Source organism: Alligator mississippiensis, chromosome 3 (genome assembly GCF_030867095.1).
Source record: "Alligator mississippiensis isolate rAllMis1 chromosome 3, rAllMis1, whole genome shotgun sequence".
Classification (NCBI taxonomy): Eukaryota; Metazoa; Chordata; order Crocodylia; family Alligatoridae; genus Alligator; species Alligator mississippiensis.
In genome coordinates, this window is record NC_081826.1 from 91,125,279 (window position 1) to 91,143,723 (window position 18,445).

Genomic DNA, 18,445 nt, shown 5'->3' on the forward strand with positions numbered 1-18,445 from the left:
AGGCTCCTGCAGATGAAGGGACTCCCATTCAGTGTAGCAGCATCTCATTCTATATCCGCCTCTACTTTGTAGGCTGTTAGAATAATCCACCTGATGAATACATTGTGGATCCTTCATTCCTGTCCAGAGGTAGAGGTCAGGAGCTGAAGCATGGTCTACTTGCAGCAGCTGGCACTCAGAGAGGCCTGAAAAAGGTTAACTAACAGAGATGATCCACTTCTGGGTCAGTAACAAAACAGATTTTTACTGGCTGTCCTCTGTTACAAGCAGTTCCCTGCTGGTGATTATCACATCATGGATGATTATGCATGCATAAAGTCAGCCAAATGGTCCTGGGGAGGGCCAGCAAGATGGTCCCCCTCAAGGAGTAACTCTGATGCTGAGGTGGACCATTAAATCTCTTCCTTCTGCATTTTTCTTTTAAATCTTAGCAGCTTTTCACAGCTTCTTTTATAAGGAAAAGTGTTAAATGCATATATAAATATGGAGAAGGAGAAGCTAAGGTTCTCCAGAGGGTCAAAAAGAATAATTCTGTTAGCAAGGGCTTGTTAGGTTAGTCAGAATTTCAGGCTTTCTGAAATGATCTATGAGATATTTTAATGGAACAGGAAACATAACACTAGTATAACACAGACTGTTATAGTGTGTATTAATTCTTGGGGAACAAAACTCCTTGTCCCTCACGAATCGCCTTTTGTTCCTATTATTATATCACACTCACTTTTCCATCTGCAGGCTGTGACCAGCAGTTTCAGCTGAAGACCATATGGGTTCTCTTCCTTTCCCTCTACAAGCTCTGCTTCTTAATGGTCAGCTTAGGTGTTGTTGAGCAATTGGAGACACTTCCATCATCTGGGAGTTAATTACTCCACTGCTCTAGTACTTTCTTTCCAGCTGCTGCTGGCTTGGGGAGTGAGCTTGGGTGTCACATTTGAATCAGTTTCATAGAGCCAGCACAAATCAAGTTTTGGATTCAATGCAATTGCTAGGTAAGGCCTTATTTTATCTTGTTTGTGTGGGAGCATGCTTCTTGACCCAGAAATCTCTTTCTGGTTATATAGAAGCATTTAAAAAAAAATGCTGTTTGTAGTTGTAGGCCTAATATATACCCTGGGGACTTACCAGTGGGTTTCAGTCCTTTTAAGCCGTATTCAATAATTACTGTCTGTGTGTGCATAGGAAGAAAGGGATGATTTTAAACAGTGTAATAAAAAAAATCTAAATTCTATACAAAAACCAAACCTGCCCAATGATCAGCCGTACCCTTTACTTAACTCTACACCCTTGCACAATACCCACATTTGGCAATATTTAAATGTGTGAAGTTTACATGTAAAACTGCTACTTTTCATAATCTGATTTTGATCATTTAATTCTTAATCCATGACAATATTGCCAGACTGCTGCTCTAAGTTCATATGTATTTACATACATTTATGCAAATGTATTCAAAATGGAATGATCTGCTTATTTTTGGACTGCAGCTCTACACATAATATATCCATTCATGGAATAATAAACTTGTGTTTTGCAGCTAGATTATTTAATTCCCATACTGCATGATATGTAATTATATTGTAATTGAGTTTCCATTGAATCTGTTTTTTTCTTAATACTGATGACCGCAACTTGTAAGACTGTAATTTTGCAAGGCTTATTTGTGTTGGTAAGAACTTATCAGAGGAATTCCATTGATTTAAATGGAATTCATGAGTAAGGAGAATGAAGTTTCTTTTCTGGCTGCTTTTGACCTGGGAGTCATGGATATTGCAGTTATCACATTCTTTGCTTAAACCTCATGGTTTTTGACATTTAGGCACTTTTTGCATGTGGGTGGATGATTGTGATGGTAAGAGACACAACAATTTTGCTGAGAACCTTGGAAGTTGCCAAGGCTGCAGGGGAGACTGACTGAAGACTCAGTAACAACTCTTTGATACAGATTCTTTTAATGAGAACTTTAGTTTTCATGAGATTTGAGTAGCCTTCTAGATTTTTTAAAAAACAATATTTAAAATACGGACACATGTTGTATTGCTAAGGCTAGCCACTGCTGTATTCAAGGTTGTAATTAATTTACATATCAAGCATGGCTCTGATTATCATCAAGAATGGGAACAAGAAAGATTATTTGGTGTACAGAACTAGGCACAATACACTTGTCTATAGGGTCAGATACAGACATTACACTTTTACCCGTATAAGTGATCGTAAATCGGTCTATACCCATAAGGGAACAGAAGTTCAGCATGCACAACCAGTCTATGCCTGTAACAGAAGTTTGGTGCACATAGACTGGTTTAAAAATGGTGGAACCCAGTCTAAGATTTGTCCCCTCCTTCCCCTGCCCCCGCCAAAGGCAAATGTGTGTTCTGTTTGCTACTCATCTAAACTACACCCCTTACAGAAAACCGCATAATTTAGATTGATTCTACCTCAGGTTTTTTGAATGTCTGTACTTAGCCTAGAAAAGGCAATGAATGACTTTTGTCAAAGGAGCATTAGAAACCAAACTGCATTCCTAATCATTCATAGATGTTAGGGTCGGAAGGGACCTCAATAGATCATCGAGTCCGACCCCCTGCATAAGCAGGAAAGAGTGCTGGGTCTAGATGACCCCAGCTAGATACTCATCTAACCTCCTCTTGAAGACCCCCAGGGTAGGGGAGAGCACCACCTCCCTTGGGAGCCCATTCCAGACCTTGGCCACTCGAACTGTGAAGAAGTTCTTCCTAATGTCCAGTCTAAATCTGCTCTCTGCTAGCTTGTGGCCATTGTTTCTTGTAACCCCCGGGGGCGCCTTGGTGAATAAATGCTCACCAATTCCCTTCTGTGCCCCCGTGATGAACTTAAAGGCAGCCACAAGGTAGCCTCTCAACCTTCTCTTGCGGAGGCTGAAAAGGTCCAGTTTCTCTAGTCTCTTCTCATAGGGCTTGGTCTGCAGGCCCTTGACCATACGAGTTGCCCTTCTCTGGATCCTCTCCAGGTTATCCGCATCCTTCTTGAAGTGTGGCGCCCAGAATTGCACGCAGTACAAAGTGCCATTGGCTTTTCTGATGGCTTCGTCACACTGCCGGCTCATGTTCATCTTGGAGTCCACTAGGACTCCAAGATCCCTTTCCACCTCTGTGCCACCCAGCAGGTCATTCCCTAGGCTGTAGGTGTGCTGGACATTTTTCCTCCCTAGGTGCAGCACTTTGCAATCAGTACAGCATCTATTCATAAATCCACTTGTCAGCCCTTTTGGGTCTGGGGCTGCATTGTTGATCCTAGAGATCATCATTATTTATTAGTTACCTGTGGGTTCTGTGCCTATAATGAAATTATACATACCCCCTTCCTTCCCAAAACAAGCAGCAGCTCAACTGAATGCAGGCTTGTCTGCTTTAATAAGCTGTTAAAACCAAAAAAAAACAAAAACGTGGCCTGAAGTTTTTCACTAGATAAGAAAAAAGATTGCATTATAAAATGTAGTCATGTAGTCAGTGAAACAACAACCCATGCGGCATAATCTTTTCAACTGTGGCTCAGTCTGTTATCTGTAAGGGGAACTGTAACTTATGTCTGTGTTCCATGAGAGTGTGTCCTTCATTAGTTATTGCTGAAAGATTAAAAAGGTGGAAATCAGCACCTGTGTACAAGATCCCTTGTCTCTGCTTTGCCTAAGGAAGAGATTGACAAGTGATGGGAACAGACATGTGAATGCTGACTTCACCAATAACATGCCATATGAAAGATCAAAGTACGATCTGTGATGAGTAGGTACTGAAACATTAACCAGACCTTTGGAAATGATCAGTAGTTGCCATTTCATGTCCACAACTGTACTATTGCAAACGAGGAGCAAGAATTGTCACCTTATTGTGTGGAAAAGGGCATAGCTGTATTTGCACAATGGCTCTGGCTCTCCTCACGGTGGTGCATAACTCTGCACTGTCATAACAGCAGTAATAAAAGGGTTTGATCTTTCCTGGAAAGGGCAGCATCAGATCTGTGAGAAGCTGAGAGTCTAAGTGAGAATGTCTTGCTCTTGGATTTTAGAAAGCTTAGGCACAGATTGTACCTAGAAAAATATTGTGGGTTCCTTTTTTCCTCCTGTTGCCTTACTTTAATAAACAGAAATATCTTCCGTTTGGAAAACCTTCCCTTATAATCCTATTTTAAAAGCAAAGAATAGTTCCCCAGATCAGGCACAAAGCTATGACAAATCACCAACCAATCTTGAATGTGAAGGTGTTGTAATCATATTACTACTCCCTGAGCTTGAATTACACGGAGTGTCGGTAAACATCTTTTGTTGCCAGTCGAGATGATGGAATATAGAACTTGGGAGTGCTCTGGGGAGCAGCAAGATTTCCGTAACTTTGCTTTTGAGCACTGAAGCAGTTGTATTTAGATGCTCCCAGATCTAAGGCAATGTGGCTCCCAGATACCAGTCCAAAGGTTGTATCTGTAGCTGGGGGAAATCCAGCTCGCGCATAAAGCCAGACATGCATGGCTGCAGAAACTGTCATCTCCTCCGCAAACTACAATACCTTCAGTGACTCTTTCACTGTGCCAATACAGTTTGTCCTACAGTTGGCATTGGGCCAATGAAAAAAATCCTTTGTGGGGTTCCTATGGTGCTTGCACACATAGCACAGATAAGATCATGGATCCCTCTGATTCCCGCTGTGGATTTCTCTACAGCTACCCATGCTTGCTTCACCCCCAGGACTGTTTAGAGCAGGGGCAGGCAATTATTTTGGACGGAGTGCCGTTTACTGAGTTTTGGCAAGCCATCAAGGGCTTCATGACAGGCAGTTAGGGGCAGATAAATATGAATATTCAAAATTTTTTAGGGGCCCTGCGGGCCAGATAGAGTGGCTTGACAGGCTGCATGCAGCCTGCGGGCTGCATTTTGTCTGCCCCTGGCTTAGGGGGCTTAGGGGTTTCATCAATGATTATACTAATTGCAGCTTCCTCAAATGGCATAAATAAAGTCCTTACTGAGGAACAGCAGAGCACTATCTTATCCCTGCATGTGCGAATTATTGCTACTGGGCAGTGGCCTCACATGTGCTCGTGTTTTATTTTTGTTTTTTAAATTTGCATGACTAGATGCTCTGTGGAAGTATTGGATTTAATTGTATAGCAAAATGTTAGAATTGTATCTAGATTATGACTTCTGCTTAGGGCAAAGTAGGTCTTCATAGTGCTCCATAAAATGCTTAGTGCTCTGGGGAGCAGCAGCCCATTAGTTATATGGGTAAGAAAATGACAATCAAATCCTATGGCTTGTTTTTAAAGATCAAATCATAACACTCTAACTAGGTACAGAAATATTTCTTAGACCATAAACACTTGAAGACTGGGACCATCAATACTGGGTATGTCTACAAGAGACACTACTGCTCAGTGGTTACTGTGAGTTTATTTAGTACTTGTATAATCAAGTACTAAATAAATACGCAGTACTGGAGTTACAGCGTAGTAGTGTTGGTGAACACCTTGTAAGGGACGCGACTGCACAGTAGCCTAATAATACAGTGCAGTAGTGTTTTAGCACTGTTGGTGCTGTGATGTGCTACTGCACAGTACTATTTGGCTATGTGCAGTTAGCATCTCATGTAGACATGCCCACTGATAGCATAATCCTTAGTGGGGATTTTGGGGAGCTATGGTAACATAAATACTAACATTTAATACCTATGACTTGCCATTTTTACAAGTTCTCATTTAATTCTACATATACTTATACATAATACTATGGAACATGAAGTAACACAACAGTGGAAAGAGATCTCGGAGTCCTGGTTGACGCAAAAATGAACAGGAGTCGCCAGTGTGATGAGGTAATAAGGAAGGCTAACCACACTCTCTTGCATCGGCGGGAGGATCACAAGCAGGTCTAGGGAAATGATAATTCTCCTCTATGCGGCACTGGTGAGGCTGCAGCTGGAGTACTGCATCCAGTTCTGTGCACCGCACTTCAAGAGGAATGTGGATAACCTTGAGAGGGTTCAGAGAAGGGCTACTTGTATGGTTGAGGGCCTGCAGGTAAGACTCTATGAAGACAGACTGAGGGACCTGAATCTCTTCAGCCTCCGCAAGAGAAGGCCGAGAGGTGATCTTGTGGCTGTCTACAAAGTCATCATGGAGGGGGGTCAGCAGGGAATAGGGGACACTCTGTTTACCAGGGCGCCTCTTGGGGTTACCAGAAATAATGGCCACAAACTAAAGGAGAACAGCTTTAGATTGGACATAAGGAAGAAATTCTTTATGGTGAGGGCTGCCAAAATATGGAACGGGCTTCCAAGGGAGCTGGTGCTCTCCCCTACCCTGGAGGTGTTAAAGAGGAGATTAGATAGGAATCTGGCTGGGGTTACTTAACCCCAGCACTCTTTCCTTCATGGAGTAGGGGGTCGGACCCAATGATTTACCAGGTCCCTTCCGACTCTAGAAATCTATGAACTATGTACTAGGGGTGTACCAAAGAAATTTTTGTGACTGATACCAATAGCCAATTTTTAAGGAGGCATATCAACCAGTACCAATCTAATTTCCGATACCATGCCCCCCAGATGAGCCACGGCTCCGTCCCATGCCTGCCCTGCCTTGGCTGGGCAGCCCCTGCCCCAGCCCCATGCCTCCCTCACCATGGGGGCCTTAATCTGTCCCCTCCCCCCCACGTCCCCTCTCTCCCCCCTCCCCTTCCACCACACCAGACTTACCAGCTGGAGGTAGTTCTCCAAGCTGCTGGGCTGTGCTGTGCTGCGGCTGCACACATACACGGGCCATTTATTGGCCAAAGTATCGGTCTGATATGGCTGATTTCCAATATAGTACATTTTCTTTATATCGGTGCTGATCTGATACTGGACTAATGTATCAGTGCACCTCTGCTATGTACCATAAGAAACGATGTTTGGAGGATTCATTGCATTTTTGACAAAACAAAACATTGTGTGAGTTCCTCATGTGATGGTCCACTCATCATCTTACCGCATTTCTATTGTTTTGCTTGGATTTCTAAAGTTTTTCAGGCATTGTAAGTAAATTTTACTAGGAATAAACTCAAAGACTGCTACAAAGAGAGGGGAGAAAATACAGAACTTAGCTGTCTGAGGGAACATCAAAGTATTCTGCATCCAAAAGAGGAAACATGTAAAAAAAGCCAGTTGCTATGTTACTGTTTAGGTTTAGACAGGCATAATCGAGAGATTTTTTTTTTTTGTGTTCGGAATTTTCATGATATCCTGATTTTGGTCTTTCCTTATATTGCTGTAAATCCAGAGTAAATGGAAAAAGTCTGTTCAGCGGTGTAACAGACCAAGCTTCCAAGGTGCCTAGTGCAAACTTTTGGTGAGGCAGAAAGATGCTTGAGTAGGAATTGGATCAAGAGTTAGAGCCAGACTGTTGTCAGTGGTGGCAGAAAACTGAACAAGGAGCAATGGTCTCAAGTTGCAGCAAGTGAAGGTTAGGTTAGATATTAGAAAAACTTTCTCACTAGGAGGGTAATAAAACCCCAGAACAGGCTGTCAGAGAGGTTGTGGAATCTCTGTCCTTGGAGGTTTTTAAGACCAGGCTAGACAAAGCCTTGGCTGGGATGATCTAGTTGGGGGTGGTCCTTCTCTGAGCAAGGGATTGCACTAGATGACATCCTAAGGTACCTTCCAACCCTAATTTGCTATAATTCTATATTATTATTCTGAAACGCTGAATGATTTTCAAATACACTTGGGTGGAAATATTGTTGTTACTTGGAAGTGGGTCACTTGAACTTTTACATTTTTTAAATTGGCATAACTAAAGGAAAAACTAGAAAACATGTTGGTCTTCTGTGACTTAATGTGCTGCAATGCCACCCTAGTATGTTGACAGGGAAGGGGAAAGGGTGGTTGGTAACAAAAAAGTGGTATCTTGGTTATTTCTCCTTTTATTGGTGTTTGGATTGCCCTCTAAATGGTTTGACTATAGGAGGGATGTCAAATGTATGAAGCTGTTTCATCAAGCCTGCAGGGCTCCTAGGACCAGGAACACAGGAGTAAGATGCACTGCTAAAATCCCAGGTGTAGAGTCCAGTCTGCCCTGTGAAGACTGTGGTTTTGTTTAGAAAACCCAGTATCTAGTGCCATGGGTGGGGGTGTGGCCTCAGCCCCTTGCTGTAGCTCTGGATGGCAGTGGGCTCTTGGAGTTTACCAGCATGTCAGTTGAGCTCCTGCCAGAGTTTCATACCTGCTTTCAGGTCTGAAGCCTGCTGCTATTTGATCTTCCCCTTCCTTGTCCTCCTCCCCTTCCCCCTGCAAGTCAGCACCAGAGGAAAGGAAGGGATGAGTGGTGGCACGTAGCCCCTGGGTTTCATGGAAGTAGGGGCTGAGCGTTGCTGCCACTTCTATGCATCCCTTCCTTTCCCTGAATTTGCTAGAGTTTCTTGGGAGAAGCTGCTTGGTTTTATTGTTATGCGCGCCAACAAAAACCTAGTAATAATGTCACTTTGCATTTACATGGTGGTTTTCCATTGCTAGACAGGCATCCTGCTATTAAACAGAAGAGAAATTACGAGTATTGGACACAGCAGTTTGCAAACGTATGGCTGGGTTCCACATATATGTATGTTCCTGCAGCTACACTGTTGTCATTGTGAGGCTGTTCCTAGGAAAGGGGAAGTTGCTTTGTCAATTAAAGGATTAGATTAGATGAGGTATTTTCTGCTTTAATATATACAGCAGAATTGACACGCACTACCCGTGTGTATATTCTTTATTATAAAAGTGTTTTGAGTGGAGAATCAAGATGGTGAACTTGTTCCACTGTATATGACCTCGAGTTGAAATACAAACACTTTAGATACAGATCTTTATGTTCAGTTGGAAGTTGATGAATACTCATTTTCAGCTGGAAGAACTAATATGCTGCTTCATTGTGATGGCTACCTTCCAAGATGGTTCATTACACTACAAGGAATTTTTTTTTATGGTATTGTATGTTAAAAGTAACTTCACTGAACTATAGCACTGGGGTTTCACTAGCAAGAAACTGCTCTACGTGGGATGATTGTGGGACAAACGTTTCTACCTACATTCTCCTTCCACGCTGTTTCAGTTGAAGATAACTGTACTCTTCACCAGTGGCATAACTAGGTTAGGGTGAACGAGGCAACTGGGCACTAACTTGGAGAGAGAGAAGAAAAACACATGATCATGATTGTGATGTGGTAGCAACCAGAAATTGCCACTGCCCTTGTGCCTTAGGTGTACATACACTGCTTTTCTTCACTTACTGTCTTCAAACTGAATAATATTAGATATGCTATCCCCTTCCTGCTCCTTCCCACCAGCAGTGGTTGTATCTTAGTTGTGTATGAAGAAGTCTCTGTGTGAACATGCCCTGGTTTTCAAATGTATGGAGCACTTAGATCTCCCATTGACTTACCAAGGTGATTTATTTATTTTGAGTTCTCAGCACTCCTAATGAACTTTGCTTACAAAAGGCATGCTATGAACCCATAAATAATATAATTTGCACTAGGCTGGCACTGATGTTTTTGATGGTGGGATTTTCGTCAGGAGAGCAGGATATTTATTAACTATTTTTTTGTGGCAAATAAACAAGTGCTTAGGAAATGAGTGAAACAGGATATTGCATCTCTGGTACATGGTTCAAGAATGTGAAGGGCTACTTGGCCTTCAGCTGCAATTGCAGACCCGTGGAGACTAATAATTGGGTCAAAAATGAAACTACTACAAGAACCCTGTGTTAGCCTTTAATGGCATTACTGTTCTTTGCTTCCTGCCTTTCAATCTGTCTCTTCACTTCCTCTCTCGCTTTCTGTTTCAGTGGCACTCCCTTCTCAAGCCAGTCATTGGAAACTGTCTGCTTCAGCTGCTCACACTAATGCCATCACTTCATTTCAGTGTCAGGTGTGCTCTTTTGGCATCAGCTAGGGAGGCTCTATCATAGCCTTTACATACATTATCTATGATCTGCCTCTGTTCTTACACCAGTTTTCCTATCCAATGTCCATTATTTCATGGAAGGATGAGGCATCATGGGGATATTGACTTGCTTCACTTCCCCTTAGGACTTGGGTACACACAAGAATGGTTCTACTTGCACTTACCCTTAGTGATTATCCAAAAAATAAAAACCAAATGGTATACCATGTTTATGAATTGTATAAACTCTCAACCATGCATTGTTTCTTAAGATCTTTATTTCAAATATTTGCCTATATTGTGTATTTTTAATGTAATGGCAGTTGAATTCAGAATACTTCAGAAATCCATGCTTGTGTAGGAGGAGCCTGATAACATGTGCTTTAAGAAAACACGGCCTGCCTTTTACAATTTTGAGTATGAGGCTAAGTACAGACATTCAAAAAGCCTGAGCCTGAATTGATTCAGTCTTTGCAGGTTAGTCTAACCTTTGTAGATTGAACTGGCAAGCAAGTGAAGAGCATTCACTTCTAATTCTGGAAACACAGCCACATCCCTGCAGTGGCTCAGGCTAGAAGCCGGGGGGTGCTAGAGTGAGCCCTCCCTTCTGCAGTGGCGGGAAGGCTGAAGGGAAGCTGAACTGAGGGGTGGGAGGTGTGACCAGACCCCAGCAGGCCTGAATATGATTGGGCATTTAACTTAAACCAGGAAGGGGTCTAGGACAGAAGTTGCATTAACTAGTTTTACCTCAATCAGTTAACACTAATACTGTATTCAACCACACTTATCATAAACCTGTTTCAGCCATTTTGAAACTGGTTTATATGCACTGAACTTCTGTGTTCTGTTACAGGTTTAAACTAGTTTTTGATCACTGAAACTGGTTTATGTGTAACTTCTGGCTCTACAAATTCAATTGCAAAGGGAACTAGGTAAGGGTAAATTAATCTTTGCCTGGTTAGAATATTATTTATCCTGTAGCAATAAATAGGACATAAAGGCAATCCATAGGAAGAGTTTCTCCCTTATGCATCAGTGTTTATCATTCAGTTTACCCTTGTTGGAGTATTTTGATATCAATATTGGCTGGTTTGTTCTTAAGCAGATAGTTGTTTATCCAAATGTCTTTTCTTGATGTATGGTTTTACAGCCGATACACTCAGAATAACCTTCACATTCTGTTCTGTTCCTGTTTCTCTCTCCAAACAAGGTCTATCCATTGCCCTGAATATTTGACAGCTGTTAAACGTAGTTTTTGTGAAGAATGGAAGCACTATAAGAAACCTGGAAACTCTGTGTTGTTTGTATCCTCCAAAGAATCTAAAATCCTTGAACATACCTCTCACACAGGATCTTGCAAAGTCCATAATTGCTTCCATTCTTCTTGGATAAAAAAGGCAAGGCAGCTATGGGGATTGTTATAGCTCGGGGATGTTGGGTGGAGTCATGCAAAACAGTTTCTACTTGTGTCACAGCTCAGTTTCCCACTTGCTATTGCTGGGTGGAACTAAGTCACTGAAGTGAGAACTTACCTGACAACACAGTAGATAGCAATTTTACATTGGCAGAGGGATCAACACAATGACCTAAAGCTTTTCTGTGATTATATCATTGCTGGATCAGTGAAGAGAACCATGAAAAACACAATTACCAGGAACCCTGGTTTCTTTCCTTGTCATTTAGCTATTCTGCATGTGATTCCCAGAGAAATAGAAGTAGATGATCTGCTGTATTAATCTGTGGTAGTGAGAGGCTGCTGCATGAAGATCAGTCCTAAGCGTGGGAAAGTCTGAGCATTTGCTGAAAAGGCCAACCGCGTCATGCTTTGCAGCTGCAATTCAAATAGATCCTACTGAATTAAATGATAGCGACTACCTTTCTGCTACAAATAGCGGCATCACAAGAACACAGAAGGACACTGTGAAACATCTTTCTTCTCTGCACAAAAGTCTCTTAAAGAGGGCGAGCACACGTGGAAGGACAGTAGTGTTTTAACTTTTGCATAGCACAACAATGCAGGGAAATTTTTTTTAGGATGGATACTCATCGTTGGGGATATACTTGTTCACTGTAACAGCATTTTCATGAGAAACTGGTGAGTCTAGCTCTGTGTATTATGTGAAGCAAGGAATGTCCTAGCCCAGGTGCATTTGTATTGACTGGCTGAACAGCTGCATTAACCCTGACTTAATGTGCTAAGTAAAGGTAATTTGATCACTGCCATTTTGCCAGGGATCCTGTTACCCAGTCATTTTCCTTTGAAGTATCTTGAAGAGCAAGGAAAACAGACTGCACCATTGCTCGAACACCCTCAAGCTTAGTTACAGCTGCCAAAGAAGTTACTGAGGTACCTGTTTTCACCCAACTTTGTTAATTTTTTTACAGTGCCAAATGATTCAAAAATACAAACTCATCAGTACCTCTTGTTCAAGGAGCTGTCCCTTTTGTATGTGGGTGTGTGGTGTGTCCATTGAGAACAAGTCCACACCAAAGAGTTTAGTACGTGCTGCCAATACCAGTGTTGCCAGGGTGGATCCTCAGAAACGATGGATGAGGGTGTGGGAATCTCTTATTTTATTATTTTCTGATTTAGCATAAACAAAATAGCATTTCCAGAACCACGGACAAAGAGGGAGATAAGAATGGTGAGTAAACAAACCGACACTGAACTGAGCTTGTAGAAAATGGTCAGAACTTTAACTGATCATTACAACACAGCTACTTGAAACTGCAGCTCAGGTGGTGGACAATGATTTTGCACGAGAGATGTGAATGAATTCTCCATCTAGAAAATGGTTTGGAAATACAAGCTATTTAGTGTACTCTGGTCCAGTTTAAACATCATGTCTTGCTGAGACAGCATAGCACTACCCAGAGAAGGAATGACCTCTGAGGCAGAGAAATTGTCCCCAACCCATTTGGTAGTAAAATTTTCTTCCGTTTAGCACATCATTGATACAAATCTCTGCTCAGTTCTTCCTGGTCCTGAGACTCCATATGCACATCAAGTGGTTAGCATGGTTGTATGCTGCAAATTCAGATGTCATTGACCCAATTAACATAAGGTCCTTAGTGTCAAATAGGTGTATAGGTAAAACAATTATTGTCAACACCCCAAATTCCCAGTCTTATTTAAACTGTTGGTATTGGTTTGTACTGCTACAGCAGAAATAGGTGGGTTTAGAATTCAGACAAGCATTGTTGTAAGAGTAACATATAGATAAATCATTGGTTTATACACAGTTTATACTACAGGGCAAAATTCAGTCTGGAATAAACTAGTCAGTATCCACTGAAGGGAATACAGCTTCCCCTGGTGATACTAAGGATCAATTTGACCCATCTATCTTGATTTAACCACAACTGAAGATAATTAAGATGATGTGAGAAACTATGATGAAAAATAAACAAACATAAGGCTTTTGTTTCCTTTGAAGCATGATTTCTGTTGTCTTCAGCAGAGAGTGGTCTGGTACCAGGTGAATTTGTCTTTGAAAGTATTTCTAAGGATGAAGACCCTGCTCCTGGTAACCATTACATCTAGGGTGACCACCTGTCCCTAACTGGGTGGGACAGTCCCAAAATGGGAACATCAGGTCCTGGTCCTGGGCTGTATGACTCTGGGACATCATTTGTCCCAGGATTTGGGTTTTCCATTCATCACAGAAAAACACAGGAAACAGCAGGTTTCCTCTTGCAAGGTGGCAGAGTTCCAGCCTGCAAGAAGCTGCAGGGGGCATGGGGTGCCATGTGCAGGATGCAGGGGCACCACCCAGGCAGCGGTGAAGATCAGCTCCCCTAGCTGCCTGCAGGTAATGGGGGGGGGGGGGGCAGATTGATGCCCCCACAGTCAGGGAGGGAGTGGGGCAGTGGCAGGAGCTGGTCCTGGGGACACTGCCCGGGCAGGGAAGTGCATGGGGTCCAGGGCTGGGGTGGGGAGTGGGACAGAGCCATGGGTGGCTTATCCAGGGTTTAGTGGGGGGAAGAGGGCCAGTTCCCTGCTGCTGTGTGCACCCCCAGGTAGGCGGACATGGGAGGGGGCACATGCCCCCCAAAGTTGTGTGCAGGGCAGGGGCAGATGCACGCTTCCTGCTGCGGGTCTGGGGCTCCCTGCTCGGCTGCCTTCCCTCCAGGAGCCTCGCACTGGCTGCGTAGCCATGGTGAAGTGAAAAACCCTTACTTCTGCCAGCTCAGCAGCAGCAGCAGTGGAGGTGTGGAGTTGTGCCCCTTGCTGCTGCTGGGTAGGCAGGGGGTACCTCACCATGGCAGTATAGCCAGCACAGGGCTTCTGGTGGGGGCAGCAGGGCAGGGAGCCCTGAGCCTGCAGCGGGCAGTCTGTATCCACCTTCACCTGCCCATGCGTTCTGCTTGGCTTTGCTCTGGCCATGCCACTGGAGGAGGGGGGTTGGGTGGGCATGTGTCCCGCCTTTCCATTTTGAAAAGGTGGTTACCCTACTTACACCTGAGAATAACTTCCAACCTTTGACCAATTCCAGTGAGTTCAGGTGAACTCTTCATATGATGAAAGTTGCTCAAGCAAAATCTTTGCGAAGTCTAACGCTCTGAAAACTTAAGAGAAGCTTTTTCTTGGTTTGGCTTTTATCCTTGACCACATCAAATGAAACATTTTTACTGTGCTGGGATTGTGAATTTGCATTGAAAACCCACAGCTCTTACAAGCAGTGCATTAATTATTTTATTAATTTGCTTTTTTTATTTTATTTTTTTATTTTTTTACATTATGGGAAACATTCATCTATTTACATTTTTCTGTCCACACACAAACTAGATAGATAATCCTATGAACCCAATTCATAAAGCCATAAAAATGTGCTCTACCCCTCAGTCTAAAGGCATTCAAATTTGTACCTTATTTCCCTTCCCCCCACCCCAACCGAAAACATTTTAAAAATCTCATTTGGGAATATAGGTAGGCCGGTGATGTACATTCCAGTTATTTAAAATGTGTTTAATTTTTTTTTTAAAGAAACTGTCAAGTCACAAAGATAAATTGTAAATTAAAGTGATAGTGCACACCAAAACATTAAGGGAAACACCAATAAATAAACGGAGATATATTACAAATAAATTATTTCTATTTACCTTTTCAATTATTAAAAATCTTTAATCCATTTCTTCATCTTTCTTTACAAAAAGATTATGATAATTTTATGGAAACATCTGCAAAAAATATAATAAATACTTTTCTTTTAACTTTTGAAGCCGGAAACAAAAACAACTTTTTTTTGTCAATTTTCCCAAAGAGGGAAAAAGCAACGGTTTTTGTACCAAAGATCAACAGAAAATAATACTTTTTTAGATTACATTGGGCAGATTAGACCAAGAACAAATAGTTACAAATTACACTAAAATAAATTATAGAAAAAGTATATTCATAGTGGTAAGTAAGGAGTCAAGTGGTTAACCAGTGGCAGTCTGGGGGTGGAAGTATAGTCATATATTAACCAGTTTCAAGGCTGAACATACTTTTCAGTGCTGGAAAGCTAGGAAAATGTTATAATGCCCTGTCCACAGTCAATATGAACTAACAGGCATTTCACTAAGAATAGATTCATTTAAAATACTTACAAAAAATATCCTATGTTATACAAATACAATGATTTATCATGTGCAAGACTAACAAGTCTTCAGTTTTCTGCCTTTTTTTTGTTTTTGTTTTTTTGGAACTAACTACAGCATAATCTTTAAATAAATTTCTCTTGCCACTTGTCAACCAAAGTCTTAACTCTTCTTTCATAAATCAACCAAAACATATATGTGACTGTGGACCCTCACTGGGATGCTGCTTTGTATCTCTTAATACAAATGAGTTCCAAATAATATTTAATTCTTAACATGATTACATGGTCAAAAGTGGCAGTTGGCACCATACGTACTGCAAACACTGATCTTTCGCTGCTGCTAAAAGTTAAATGAAGTGTGTTCTTTCAAAACTATCAAATATACTGGTCTTCAAATGCTTCTAGGGTCAAACCTTTTAAAGCCCCCTTCACATGAAGCATTCTTGGGTTACATTGGATTTCTGATTATTCTAGTTAAAAGTCTTTTAAATATTAAATGATTAGCCCTTATTTTATAAACCACAGCAGTAAATATTTGTGCCCTGTTTATAAAGACATAGCTCAGATATCAATGGCTTTGAGAGGTAGCAATTCTAAAGTGGTTTTAGAATGTTTTCATGAAAACAGATTTGGTGCTAGAACCTATTACCTCTCCTAATTTCTTGAATAAAATTAAAGTAGCACCTGGCCATAATGTTATATTCAAAGCTGTCTGGCGTGATCTTTGATGTACGAATTGGAAACAGCTTAACTTTCTGATGGTATCTTTTAAATGTGAGCTACACAATTATGTTGACCATGCAGTGGGATTGTCACAGTTGGAATGTTCAAACTGTTTAAAGAATTAGGGCATTTAAGACCAACTCTGGTGTGGTACAAAGTACACATCATCCCTCAATCAGTGGACTTCGTCACCAGACCATTTCTAGTTTCCTTCCTTATGTACATGTGTCTCATAGTAAGGGCCACGTTCTGCCCATGCTACATGGGTGCCCCAGTGGAAGAAGAGATTGTAAGAGGAATTGGCAAGGGAGGATTCATCCCTCATCCTGCAGACAACACTTATGTAGGGAAAATGCTGTTACCTTCTGACACGCATCAGTCCCCGGAGTGCATGGTGTGCTAATTATAGGGCATGGTCAGATTGCTGCAGCCAACTAGTGTTGCCTTCTAGTGCATGTGCCAAGCAAGGAGCTGCATTGCTTTTTTTTTTCCAGTGCTATGCCTGAGACATCTTGCCCTATAATGGCACAATGGCTATTGTCACTTATACATGGCAGACACCTCCTAGCAGCATGGGCAAGATTTTACCCTAAGTATTAAATGAACTGCTGAAAACTTGGGAATGTAAAGTAGTCATGATTTCAAAATGACAGGAAAAGCTAGTGTAGGAAAGTTAGCCTTTTAGCCCTGTAGTGAAAAAACATAGACTTGTTATGGTCCCACAACTTGTGAAAAATCCTTGCTTTTAAAAAACAGGGTAGTATTAAGAGACTGAAGTAGAAACTTACTCCTAGGTATGAACCGTTTGATGGTAAGCAGTCTAACCTGTAGCGTACAACCAGCTGCATATAAAACAAACAAAACTTTGCTTTGAAAAGTATCATGGGTTCCATTTACAATGTTTCAGTAACAGGTGTCTGTGTGCATCTGTGTGAAATTGGATAGTCTCACCAAGATTAAGACGGTAACAAAACCAAGCTTTTTTTCTTTTTCCTTTTTTTTTAAACCAATATAATCCATTCAATGCAATACAATAGGAATTGACAATATGGTACAGGTGTGTGTATGTGTATATTTAATTCTTAATTCTTGGACCAAAAAAAAATCCTTCATCTTTTTTATGTTCTCTTTGACCATTTCTTTTCACCTTTTTATTGCCTTTCAAAATAGATTTATTTCCCTGGAAGATTGAATTTACTATCTTCTGCTGATCAAATGTGTAAGTAGTGATTGAGGAAATAAAAATGAGGCAGTTTGTGCAGCTGTGAGCGTGCAGTTGTGAGTTCAGTTTTCTTTCCATAAGGTCTTTCCTATCCCTACTATCTTACCCCCCCCTTCCTTTCACCTCAACACAGCTGTTTCCCCACCCCCTTGTGACCATTACAGGTGAGAAGGTCAGGTGAGAAGCTGTGATATGGAGGTTCAGAATAAAGTGCGCCATCTGCTTTAAAAAAGAATACTAATAAAAAGAAGGGAATCTAAGTCATAGCTCCTTTCCATCTTTTATGAGGAAGACAGCAGAGTCCAAAAGGATCACCCTGCATTACTGGATTTCCAAAATACCCTATAGTTTTATATTGCTGTACACTAGGTAACAGACTAGCTTTAGATAAACTAAAGATCGTGAATGAGTTAAATGGAACATCTACTATACAGTTGTGTGTATGTGTGTGAATGTGGTGTTTTTATTTTATTAAACTGAAAAAAGGATTGTACCTTTTACGTGAGGCAAGATGGTAGCGTCAGTACATGTGACCAAGCATTATGATGATATGGGCAAACCTTTAAAAAGCAAGGGTTATTAGAGGACATCTCTTGGAAGATTGACAACTACACCACAAAAGTGGAATTCATTGGGATTGTGTACAGAGGAGTGTGGGGGAGAAGGGGGGAAGAGAGAGAGAGGAAAATACAAATACTTAATGGTGGCTTTGAGCGGGGACCTAGAGGGGCAGATTATACAGGAGACTTGTCTTGCCAGTGAGAGTCCTCCTGGTAGGATCCCTTCATAGCCTGGTCTGGGCTTCGGGGATGTAAATCTCAATGCTTTCGGCGCTCTCAGTGGCTGAGTTCTGACGGACAGATGCAGCTCGCTTGGCAGCCATCAGCCGTTTCCGGGCCTCTTGACGCTGTGAGCTCTCCAGAGAGCGTTCCCGTATAAGTGGCACCTGGCCTTTCGTTGGCTTCTTTGGCACTGGAGGAGGGACCCTTCTCTCCTGATCA

The 18,445-nt window shown here is 41.8% G+C and overlaps 1 protein-coding gene across 5 annotated transcripts in view; it reads right to left on the reverse strand.

Annotated features, from left to right (window-relative positions):
- Positions 1-14,595: 14,595 nt before the first annotated feature.
- The window catches only part of DLGAP1 (DLG associated protein 1), a 735,970-nt gene continuing 732,120 nt past the window's right edge, over positions 14,596-18,445 (reverse strand). For all 5 annotated transcript variants that reach the window (XM_059724196.1, XM_059724192.1, XM_059724194.1 and 2 more), the window contains one exon: positions 14,596-18,438. In XM_059724196.1, coding sequence (XP_059580179.1) covers positions 18,229-18,438 — 210 coding nt within the window. In that variant the 3' untranslated portion in view covers positions 14,596-18,228. The remainder of the gene's footprint in view (positions 18,439-18,445) is intronic.